Source organism: Trachypithecus francoisi, unplaced genomic scaffold (genome assembly GCF_009764315.1).
Source record: "Trachypithecus francoisi isolate TF-2019V2 unplaced genomic scaffold, Tfra_2.0 Lachesis_group2, whole genome shotgun sequence".
NCBI classification, from domain to species: Eukaryota; Metazoa; Chordata; class Mammalia; order Primates; family Cercopithecidae; genus Trachypithecus; species Trachypithecus francoisi.
The window spans coordinates 152,061,164-152,073,349 of record NW_022681465.1 but is presented as its reverse complement, the minus strand read 5'-3'; the positions used below and the strand labels follow the sequence as shown (position 1 = coordinate 152,073,349).

Genomic DNA, 12,186 nt, shown 5'->3' with positions numbered 1-12,186 from the left:
AGGGAGGGTCTTGAAAGTGGAAACCCTAGTGTTTTTCACACTTCACTTGTGTTCCTCTACATGATTTTTTCGTATCTTTATGTCATCTGTACTGTTGTTTAACATTTTTCTTAAAGTTGACCCAATTTTTAAAACCTTAAAATTTGTTTAAAAGGGAAACAGGTCGGGTGCGGTGGCTCAAGCCTGTAATCCCAGCACTTTGGGAGGCCGAGACGGGTGGATCACGAGGTCAGGAGATCGAGACCATCCTGGCTAACACGGTGAAACCCCGTCTCTACTAAAAATACAAAAACTAGCCAGGCGAGGTGGCGGGCGCCTGTAGTCCCAGCTACTCGGGGGGCTGAGGCAGGAGAATGGCGTAAACCTGGGAGGCGGAGCTTGCAGTGAGCTGAGATCCGGCCACTGCGCTCCAGTTCGGGCGACAGAGCGAGACTCCGCCTCAAACAAAAAAAAAAAAAAAAAAGGGAAACAATATCATTGCCTTAAACTGATAACTACTATATCACCTGTCACAAATAGAAGGTATAAACTATTGAAGTTGTTTGTCCATGTTCTCCAAGTTGCACATATCCCACTTGGGGCAATACGGCCTTTACCCAAAGATATGACTCACTAATAGTGAGTTTTTCAGGCAGCAGTAGATGGGTGGTAGGATGGTGTGGAATAGGCAGGCCCTCAGAGAGGGCCCCTTCAATCCTGTCTTTCTCCTAAAACTTGTGTAGCTCTATGATACTAGGAAGGCCACAGAATGAAGAATCTAGGAGGTAACAAGAGGTAAATGCAATATGAAACCACTGATGTTTTGATCTGAAGTTTGCCAAAAAGAGGTCTGAGTGGTGGTGAGGCTGGATACTATGTTAAATTCTAGGCCCTCTGCCAGGGGTGTGGCTTCATTGATGCTGTGTTACATTGTTCTTTCTGTGCCAGTGTGCTCTTAGAAAACTCAGATGCTCCTGGGAAACTCAAATGTTTCTTGGGGGGCAGGAGGGATGCTATTTTTTTTTTAAAAACTAATCAGTAACCCAAACTATTTTGAGTTCCTTTCACATATAGTGAACTGTTTGTGGATGTTGCTAATGATAGAAACTGAAGCTATCATCTAGAATTTTTTTTTTCTCCTATCTTCATTGTCTGTAAAGCCTATTCCTTTAAGAATCCTATGAAAACAGAAGAAAGGGGGAGGGTGAGCTGCCCTGGGTTGTATGGTCTCTTAGGATGCAGCACATGATAGGTACAAGTGATACTTCCTGGTTTGATGTGAAATTCACTGTTGTCCATTAAGAGCCACCCTGCAGTGCTGACTGAGCTGCTGTTCCCTCAGAGGGTCAGGAGAGCGTGCTTTCATGATGGAGCAAAGCCGGGCTGGCTTGGTATTTCATCAGGAACCAGGAGCGCTTAGTTAAATTGTCAGCACATTAAGCTGTAGGGGCCTCTTTCTAAACCATCAAGATTCCAACCTTCCCACAAAGCCTAATCTAATGCTCTGGGAGGAGGCGGGCAGAGCCTGTCTTTCAGGGGCTGGGCTGGCGGGGGACCTGGCCTGGGAAGTGGCCTTGTCAGGCTTGTTGGGAGGGATGGACCTGTCCCTTTCTAGTGTGTCCTCTCAACTTGGCAGGGGGCAGAGTTTTTCCCTTTTCTCTCTCTCTCCATGCCCTAACCTCTCCTTTCAATTCCCCAAGTCACTTTCTGTGTTAACAGCTTTCTTTCCTTTTCCTTTCCCTTCTGTTCAATGCTGCCCTCTCTTTTGAGCCTCTCTCTTGCTGGGCCGCATTTTCTCTCCATTCTCACTTTGAGGGTTGACTATTTGAAGTTCCAATTATAATGCTGTCCTATATGTCACAGTGACTAGATGTAATTCAGAGATCCCTACCCTATTTTTCTGAGGAGAAGCCAACCTTCATTTCTCCACTGGCTTTCAGATAGCAATGTTGGTGGGGTACTGACCAGAGTCCCTGAACTGAGTGGTTGGGTGAGGCTAGATGTGCTCCTCTCCCATATGGAGGTACCAGAAATGTGGGGAAGGTATTATAATCAGGGTTTGCTGACAATGCCAGGATCCATTAGACAAGGGACTGAGGCTCACCTGTGAGGACCCTTCCATAAGCTGAATGCAGAGGGGAGTACTGCATCTAGGCAGTCCTCTGGCTTTTGCGGAGGACCATACATGATGACTTTACCTAAAGATGATTAGCAAGGGTTTTAACTTTCATTGTTAAATATAACATATGTATAAAAAAGTATGTATAATATAAATGTACAGTTTAATCAATAATTGTATTCATTAGTGTAACTGTGATCTATTCAGGTTTAGAAACAGAAGTTTATTTTTAAATCCAAATGGGGTAATAGAATGCACTGTGTTGCAATTTGCTTTTTTCCCACCATGTTGGTACTTTTTCATATCAGCACAGGTAGTTCTAACTTATTCTTCTGAAGGGTCATATAGCGGGAGTTCCATGGATTGGAAATACCATGGTTTATTTAACCATTCCCATATTGATGAACTTATATTTAATATATATGCATGTGTATAAAGTTGGTTTTTTTTTTTTTTTTTTTTGCATACTGGCTGGCACTAGTATATATCTGTAAGATAAATTCCTAAAGGTAGAATTGCTCGTTCAAAGGATAGGGTGTTTTTATTTATTTATTTGGGGTTTTACTTAAAAATATGTCTTTATTAAAAAGTTTATAAGAAAAAAGGATAGACACGCTATAAAAAGAAAGGCTGTTCCCTCTAAACATTAGGGAGGAATGGGACACCAATACCTGGTGGCTAAGGGTAGGTCATTTTAGTTGTTGATATTTTCAGTATTGTATTGAGTACTGAATACATTTAGTTGTTGATATTTTCAGTATTAAATTCAGTAATGTGTTTTTTCCCAGGGCTGTTTATAAATGTTATATCTTACAGAGCACCAAGCCCTGAATCCAACCAGAGGTTCTTTACAGAAAGCTTTATGAAAAAAAGTTTTAGCAGATGATATGTTATCCTCTGTTGAAGGGAACTTCTCTGGATTCCCTCAGAAAGTCTCTTAAGTCTGGAAGAATGCTAAAATGTACCTACCAAGTTTAATATTGGAGGGAGACAAGATTGACTATAGTCATATTTTCTAATAATTCTGAACTATGGATAATTAATGTAGTTATGGTATGACTTTTCAGAATTTGCTGTTCCTAATCTATCAGGACAAGTTGAGAATACTTACATCTTTGTGTTATCTTAATGTTGGGGATAGTGGCTTAAAGCAATTATCTGAATGCATTAGCAAACCATGTTACTTAATAGTTTGTAGATTTTTAGCTTCATATGAACTCAGTTATAAAAGCAGTGTGTGGTTTTTATATCAGATATTTTTTGTGAGAGAGGAAAATAAGATAGTCTCTGAACCTCTTCATCACACTAGGCCAGGGCCTTCAGAGATAGATGATCCATTGTTAGTTTTTGCCTTCCATGTGCACTTTGATGCCCTTGTTCAGCGAAAGGTCCTGTATCTGAGCTATGTGTCATTTTGTACTCCATAGAGGGGCTATTCTGAAACCACAGCCAAAATGTTGATATAAAAGATACGTTCTAATACTTATTCATTCATTGACAATATGAGAATAGCTCAGGGCCTGGTAAAACTCTGTGACAAACAAGAGATAGTAAATGAGGTAGGGGATGGCCAATAATATTTGGGAGATTGAGGCCAGAATCAGTATTTGGACAATAATGGAGTAATACTGCAGGTTGTCTTCCTCCAGTCTGTCCCTAAAAGAAGAGCAGTTCCATCCTGGCTAACATGGTGAAACCCCGTCTCTACTAAAAATACAAAAAACTAGCCGGGCGAGGTGGCGGGCGCCTGTAGTCCCAGCTACTCGGGAGGCTGAGGCAGGAGAATGGCGTAAACCCGGGAGGCGGAGCTTGCAGTGAGCTGAGATCCGGCCACTGCACTCCAGCCTGGGAGACAGTGCAAGACTCCGTCTCAAAAAAAAAAAAAAAAAAAAAAAAAGAAGAGCAGTTTAGGAAATGACAGTACCTAGCAAATGTGTCTAAAATGCTGAGCAAGTCGTAAAAAGAAATATCTTGTCTATGTTATGCTAACTATCAGCGGTCTCCTGGTGTTGCACTGTTACTGGGAGCACTGCTACCATCTTTAAAAATGTAAATCCCTGCTATTGCTATCCCCCTGGGGCTCCTGTGTTGAAGTGTCCATATCAGCAGCAAGTTCTTCCTAGGAGAAGGCCTACAGTTCTGGAATGCCTATTCTTGTGGCTTTGGTCTTGGGTTTAAGATTTGAGACCATCATTTCTTACCTCTGCTCACTGTACATTCACAAGTATGTGTGGTATGACTCTCCCAATTGGGGAGTCATTTGGGCTTCTACTTGTACTTCAGTTTTAGTAAATTGTATACTACTTTGAGGTAAATGCCTTCTGGACCTCCCAAAGTAAGTTTTGTCTATTCTGTCAAACTACCTTCACCATATCCTTAGAATTTGGAAAACTTCCAGCATATTCCATCTGATGCAGTAGCAGACAAATTGAAATGATAATTTTATTTGTATTAATAGCAGTACTGAAGGGGAGGAGCAAGCCAGCTATAGTTCTTTACCTCTTATCCCCAGCTCTAGACCTGATATGTAGTAGGTACTTAATAAACATCATGAAATAAGTGAATTATTAAGTTTGTCAATAGTAGTGAACAAACAAACATAAAGTTACATGAATCCTTTTAAAAGAAATAAAGAATAACGATAGAAAAGGAAGATGCAGCAATCCTAGAAGTCTGCTATTAGCAAAGCTGTTTATGAGCTGACCCATTGGCCTCATCCTATGAAGTGTGCTTCAGGCATAAAAACCTAGTCAGTTCCTCAAATGTGCTCTGCTTTTTCTCTGAAATATCACACAGATTGTTGCCTCTGCAGAGTATGAAATTTGGAGTAATACAAATTTCTGTTTATGCTTAGTCATGTGATCATCACTTCTCCTAGAATCTTTCTCTGACTTCCCTGAGTAATTAGTTGTCTCCACTTTGAGCTTACAGTACACTCTGCTTCCTCTATCTTAGCTTGATTTTGTAATTGCTGGTGTTATTGTCTGTCTCTGTCATACCCTGAATAGGAACTGTCTCTTGCTTACCATTATCTCAACAGCCCCTGGAACCCAGTAATACTGGGTAATAGTTGATGCTCCCATAAGTATTTATGGATGAACAAATGGCTGTGTGAATGGAATAAACTAACACGTCCACGCCAAAATTTGATGAAAACTCTAAACCAGAGATGATACAGCAGCATAAAACTCAGTAATTCTAGGCCAGGCATGGTGGCTCATACCTGTAATCCCAGCACTTTGGGAGGCTGAGGCAGGCGGATCACCTGAGGTCAGGAGTTCAAGACCAGCCTGGCCAACATGGTGAAACCCCATCTCTACTAAAAATACAAAAATTATCCAGGCATGGTGGTGCACACCTGTAATCCCAGCTGCTCTGGAGGCTGAAGAAGGAGAATCGCTTGAACCCGGAAGGCGGAGGTTGTAGTGAGCCAAGATCGCGCCACTGCACTCCAGCCTGGGTGACAAAGTGAAACTCTGTCTCAAAAAATAAAAAAACAAACAAACAGCTCAGTAATTCTAAAACTATTTTTTGTTTGTTTGTTTTACCTGAACAAACCGCACCGAAAATTATAGATGTGAGAGTCAAGCCGTATTGAGGGACTTAGAATGTAAAGTGATTTATTTACAAAGATCTTGTTAAAAAAAACAGCTAATGGGGAGTTTAGAAAAAAAAAAAAAAAAAAGACACTGAGGTCTCTGGGGTAAGATCTGCTCTCATAGTTTTTCTTTGTTTGTTTTGTTTTGTTTTGTTTTGTTTTTGAGATAAGGTCTTGCACGGTCTCCCAGGCTTGAGTGTCGTGGTATGATCACGGCTCACCTCAGCCTCAATCTCCCAGGCTCAAGTGATTCTCCCACCTCAGCCTCCCCCAAGTAGCTGGGACTACAGATGTACACCACCACACCCAGGTAATTTTCCTATTTTTTGTAGAGACAGGGTCTCACTATGTTGCCCACGCTGGTCTCAAACTCCTAGGCTCAAGCAATCCACCTGCCTTGATCTCCCAAAGTGTCGGTATTACCGGTGTGAACCATGGTGCCTGGCCCTGCTCTCATGTTTTTAAACTTTAATTTTATGAGTTACCAAGAAAGTTAAATTGAAGGACATAAGGATAAGCATGGCTTTAGGCTTTGATAATAAGAAGGGTTCCAAGAGAGAGAAGTCTGTATGTAACCAAAATAATTTGTTATTTTTACCCCAAGTCTGGTACCCAACCAAGTGACTTTTTGGTTTGAAGCAGAAAGAAAACATTTGAAGACCTTAGAGAACCAAAGTGTCTTGTGGAAAAAAATAAAATAAAATTGCAACTACAAAAATCACCTTAAAAAGCAGTGAAGAGCAGATTCAGATTTTGAGTAGATTGTTAACAAGAAGAAGGTAAGTAATGAGAAGGCAAATTGGTATATCAGAAGTGAATAGAAGGTTTAAAGCAGCATTTAAAAAAATATTTGTTAATTTTAACTTTTTTTTTTTTTAGAGACAGGGTCTTGTTCTGTTGCTGAGACTAGAGTGTAGTGTCATGACCATAGCTCACTGCAGCTCAGACTCCTGGGCTGAAGTGATCCTCCCACCTCAGCCTCACAAGCAGCTAGGACTGTGTATACCACCACAGCTTGCTAATTTTTTTGCGGGGGGAGAGGGTTTCACTATGTTACCCTACCCAGGCTAGTCTTGAACTCTTGGTCTCAAGTGATTCCCCTGCCTCAGCCTCCCAAGTCACTGGCATTATAACCATGAGCCACTGAGCCCAGCTAAAGTGGCATTCTAGCTATTAAAAAATGGCAGGCAGAATGGATATATATCTGAAAGCACTAAGAAAACTTAATCTTTTTTCTGACTGTATAGGTTCTCTTGAAATTTTCAGAAATACAGATGAGTATAAGTAACAAAAATTGCCCACAGTTCCAGCACCCAAGGAAAACCACAATAAATATTTTTTTCTAGCAAAATATCTGTCTGCTGTTACTGTACAACTTACAATAAAGTTTGAAAATCTTAATGTACAACTCAATACGTTCATATGTATTCATGTAAACATGACTCAGTTCCAGATACAGAACGTTTCCATCATTCCTGAAGGTTCCCTTGTATCTTCTCCTCAGTATTCATAGATTTATTTTGGTATCTTTCTTTTCGGTATCCACAGATTTGTTTTGGCTCTTCTTGTACCTCATATAAATGGAACAGAATGATATGGTTTGGATATTTGTCCTCTCCAGATCTCATGTTGGGATGTGATCCCCAATTTTGGAGGTGGGTTGGTGGGAGGTGTTTGGGTCATGGGGGCATATCCTTCATGAATGGCTTGGTGTCCTCTTTATGCTAATGAGTGAGTAAGAGTCTGGGACCTCCCTCCACCCTCATGATGTGATGTGCCTGCTTCACCCTTTGTCCTCCACCATGACTGTAAGCTACCTGAGAGCCTCACCAGATGCAGATGCAAGCACTATGCTTCTTGTACCGTCAGCAGAACCATGAGCCAAAATAAACCTCTTTTATTTATAAATTACCCAGCCTCAGATAGTCCTTTATAGCAACACAAAACAGACTAAGTAGAGTATTATTGAAGTCTTTCGAGTCTGTCTTCTTTTGCTCACCCATTGTGTCTGGGATTCATCCATGTTGTTTCACGTAATAATAGTTCTTTTATTTATTGTTTTGGGGTCACTTTCTACTGCATAAATACATAATAATTTATCTGTTCTGCTGTTGATGAACATTTGGATAGCTTTCTGTTTGGGACTATTATAAATAAAGCTGCTTTGAACATTCTTGTGTAAGTCTTTTGGTGGACTTACACATTTGTTTCACTTCTATATATATATATCTCTAAGAATAGAGCTTCTGGGTCACAACATAAATACTGCAAAAGTCATGAATATTTGGTATATTTTCTTCCAAAAGCTTGATTGGTTTAGCTTTGGTATAAGTCTATGATATGCTGTGATTTTTTTTCTGTGATATATTGTGGATTTTTTTATGTGTGAGCATGGAGATCAAGGGTCATTTCTCCCAACACAAGAATATCCAATTAATCCAGCACTATTTATTGGAAAGACTACCTTTTCTTTTCTGAATTACAGTGGTGCCTGTCTGTTAAATTAGAAGACTGTACTGTATGGATGTGTTTTAGGACTCCTTACTCTGGTCTATTGATCTGTTTTTCATATTTATTTTAAAGAAAGTTGAGACATGCTGAATATATAGCTTTTAAATTTTTCTTACACAGTATTACATCATACTTCAAAAGCATAAATTTTAAAACAACTGCAAAAAAAAAAACCCTTGGTTTTTTCTTGGACATTTTCTTTCCTTGGACATTTAGGTTGTTTTTTTCCTACCTCTGTTTTGTTTTGACCTATTTTTTATGTTGGAGGCCTTCCTCCAATGTCTGATAATCTTTGTCCATTCATTTATGTATGAGGCAGTAAATAGTCCATTAGAAGTTCAGTGTGCATAGGCTTTACTGTGGAGTAATTGGCGAGTCATTTCTTTGGTGTCCCCCCAATTATTAGTATCTGTCATTTTTTTTTCCATTGGGACTGTTAAGTTTTCCAGAGGAAAATTTTCCACTTTACTGTCTGCAGAGTTAGTGCCAGTCTGTCTAGCAGTTGTCTTGTAATTTAAAAAATAACAACATTGAAAAATATTGGTTTTTTTCCTCCATCTCTACTTTGATGAGGTCTTATCTCCATTGACCACTTTCCCAAAGAATAGTTTCTGCCCTTCTCATTGTGTGGTTGAATGACTGCTAATCCCGTGACTCTGAGTATGTCTTGAATGAGATCGTGGGATAGCAGTGTTCAGTGCAGTCTATTAATGGATCTTGACTGCAGCACTCTTTGAGCTGTCCCTTTTAGAGCTCTGATTTGTCTTTAATGCTACAGTTTACACTGTTTGCATTTGATCTGTAGTGAAACACTTCACTAGAGTAGGGTTTATATTTTACCTGACCAAATTTATAAGGGAAAGCAGTCATGTTACAAAGTTCAGTATCATACCTTAAATTTAAAGCTCTTTTGTGTTTTGCTTATGTAAAGTGGTTTGTACTATACTGTGTCAGTGTTAGGTAATCTTTTTTGCTTTGCTTTGCTTCTTTACCAGCTTGGGAACAATGGATTCCCACTGGATGAAGTCCTGTTTTTCAAATGCCAGCTCTAGGATCTCTCATCCAGCACAGATGCTCTTTCTGTGACTTTTGCCGTTCTCTCACTGGGATTTTTTTCTTGTTTAGAGGAAACTGAAAATAGATCCAGATTTTTATTCTTCCAAGATGACTGTCTATATTGGGAACAAAGGGAAAAAGTGTATGTGTGGAAGGAGGTCATGGTAGCTGGAGCACCTTTGTGGTTTATCCTTTGTATAAATGCCTCTGTGAATAACTCATGGGATTTTTCCCTTCTAGACCTTACATTTTTTTTTCCTCAGGCAGATGGAGAAAGATACATACCAAAAATGAGAGAGAAACATGATGGGGGGTAAGTGGGGAGGACACATACACTTGGAAGAGAGCTTTGAGGTTCTCAGGGAGAGAACTGCACAGGATAATGCAAACAGATGGATCAAGATAAGTCATGAAACATTGAGGTCTGAAGTTGTAGTAGTTCTATACGCTGTTCTTTTTTCTCCTCACTGCCCATTGTTTTTAGATGAACAATGTCTTCAAAGAAATATAGGTCCAGACTTTGCTAGAGTGAGAATGATCTACATGATCTTGTTGAACTCATTACGTTAAACTGCAGTTTTAATGAAGTTAGGTTACACACACTGAATTTCAGGACAGAAGTAGTTATGATAACTGTATTGTACTTGTGTGATTTAAAAATAAATAATGGAATGGCCATATGGTGATTGATGAGACTGATTTCTGTGTTAACCAGGGCTCACTAGGCTTTCTACAGCCTTCCTGGTAGGAGAGAGGAAAAAAATGCATTTGCTTTTATCCAAATTCATATGATAATTGTAGTGTTAATCACCATGAGCCTTTGCATGAGGGTTCCTAGGTCAGTGTGTGTTGCCAGTTGCAGACCAGAGAGCAGAAAAGGAAAAGAACTCTACTTTTTTTCTGAGTCCCTTTCAGGCCCTGGAAAAATAAGGTGGTGTCAAAAATGGGAGACAATACAGATATGGTTGAAATAGAGACCCTCAAGCCATTTGATCCCTTAACATAGAGTTTCAATTTATAATCACACTCCTTCAAATGACACTCTCTCCATCAGCACCTCTTTGTACTAGGTTTAAGCCCCTACTCCTACCCAGCAGTCTGTTCACCACGTTTTCTAAAAATCATTGTCCTTATGTTTGTTTCAACCAGTTGCCCAAGGGTAGGGTTTGAGGCATATTGAGCTCTATACCTCACTACTTAGTCCAGTGTCAAGAAAGCACTTAATAAATGTATATTTGTGAATGTTACCCAGAGGGTTCATTACCTTACCTTACCATCGGTTTCCAGGACTGGAAGTTCTGCAGAGGTAGTTTAGGTTAGGCCAGGCTTTAGTCTTTGATTTATGAGTTGTTATAAAGTCATCCAGAATGCCATTTCTTTCCTTTTTTCTGCTCTGCCTTTCTGAGTGGCCCACTTAATCTTAAAGCTGGCTCCTTCTCAGGGCTGCAGATTTGCTGTCAGTAATTTTGTAGGCCTTATCTTTCCTAGACTTTGTGTATACCTTTGTACAGGGGAAGGGAAGGTTCGGTGGGAGTGTGTTAAAAGAGTCCGAGCTTTTTACTGATTGAACCACTTCAGAACCAGTCCCAGTGGCCAGGGAGTGCCATTTGCATCTGGGTTAAGTCCTGAATTCCTTGAATCAATCATGATGAAAAAGTGGAGAGAGTGACCCCGATTGGCTTAGATAGACTGGGTTCACCCTGGAGCTGGATGGGATGAGCTTTCCCTGAAGCACATGAACTACAGGAAGAATGGGCAGAGATCTACCTGGAAACCTGACTACTGTTAGGAGGGGAGAATATGGATGTTGTGTGGGCAACCAGCAAAGTCCACTGCTACTGTAATCCAGATTTTCTAGGGAACCTAGACTATTTATGACTATTCTGTCCTTTATATAATAAAGTCACTTAGGAATTTATTGATTGCCTGTTATGGAAAATAATTAATAGTGAAATTATTACATTTTGAATCTGAGACTCTTCCCTACTATTTGGTTGGGGATAGAAGACACCCAAATAGGTAAAAAGTTAACTATTGATGTAAGATATGGGTAACAGTACAAGGCAGCAGTATGACAGATGATATCATGTTGTTTAAGTGAGTCATTCATAGAGTTTATACTTTGCATTCCCCAGTAATTGTTTGTTTTTGAGACAGAGTCTCGCTTTGTTGCCCAGGCTGGAGTGCAGTGGCGCGATCTCAGCTCATTGCAACCTCTACCTCCCGAGTTCAAGCGATTCTCCTGCCTCAGCCTCCTGAGTAGCTAGGACTACAGGCACGTGCCACCATGCCCGGCTAATTTTTTGTATTTTTAGTAGAGATGGGGTTTCATCATGTTAGCCAGGATGGTCTCAATCTCAACATGATCCACCCGCCTCAGCCTCCCAAAGTGCTGGGATTACAGGCGTGAGCCACCACGCCTGGCCATTTGTTTGTTTTTAATCTGAAAGTCACCATGCCAGGCACTGTGGAGCTTAAAGAAATAACAGAAACAAGATGCTGGCCCTGAGAACTTCAAGCCCAATCAAGAGAATGATTAACAGGCTTGGGGGCTGGGAAGCATGGTTTCCCTCACAGAAGCAAACCACGGAGGACAGAGTCCTGCAAACACAAATAAGTGTTCGTGGTGAGCCCCCCAGAGTCTCAGGGGCCTGGATGGGCAGAGGAGACGCTTGGCATTCTCTATAGACAGCGCTGTCCAACTGTTCAGAGCAGCAGGTCTGGGGAGAACAACCAGATCACCCCAATCCCCAGAGCAGTGGTGATGGTTACAAACTTTGGTTGGTCATTGCTGCTGGTGCTGCTTGTTAGAAGTCCCCACTGTGGCCCAATCCTGTTGATTGGAGGGCTTCTAGTAGTGGATCAGCATCCACTGATGTGACTTATAGTTAGTGCTGTTAGAACACTTTCTTAAAGCTCTCCA

The 12,186-nt window shown here is 40.6% G+C and overlaps 1 protein-coding gene across 4 annotated transcripts in view; it reads left to right on the top strand.

Annotated features, from left to right (window-relative positions):
* CYSTM1 (cysteine rich transmembrane module containing 1) overlaps positions 1–12,186 on the top strand; it is a 67,950-nt gene that overhangs the window by 7,500 nt on the left and 48,264 nt on the right. Inside the window, exon 2 of one of the 4 annotated variants that reach the window (XM_033181020.1) lies at positions 9,527–9,576. The exons of 2 other annotated variants lie outside the window; for them this stretch is intronic. In XM_033181020.1, coding sequence (XP_033036911.1) covers positions 9,567–9,576 — 10 coding nt within the window. In that variant the 5' untranslated portion in view covers positions 9,527–9,566. Of the gene's footprint in view, positions 1–9,526; positions 9,577–12,186 lie in introns of those variants that run through there. One more of the 4 variants, XM_033181019.1, reaches the window with a different exon arrangement.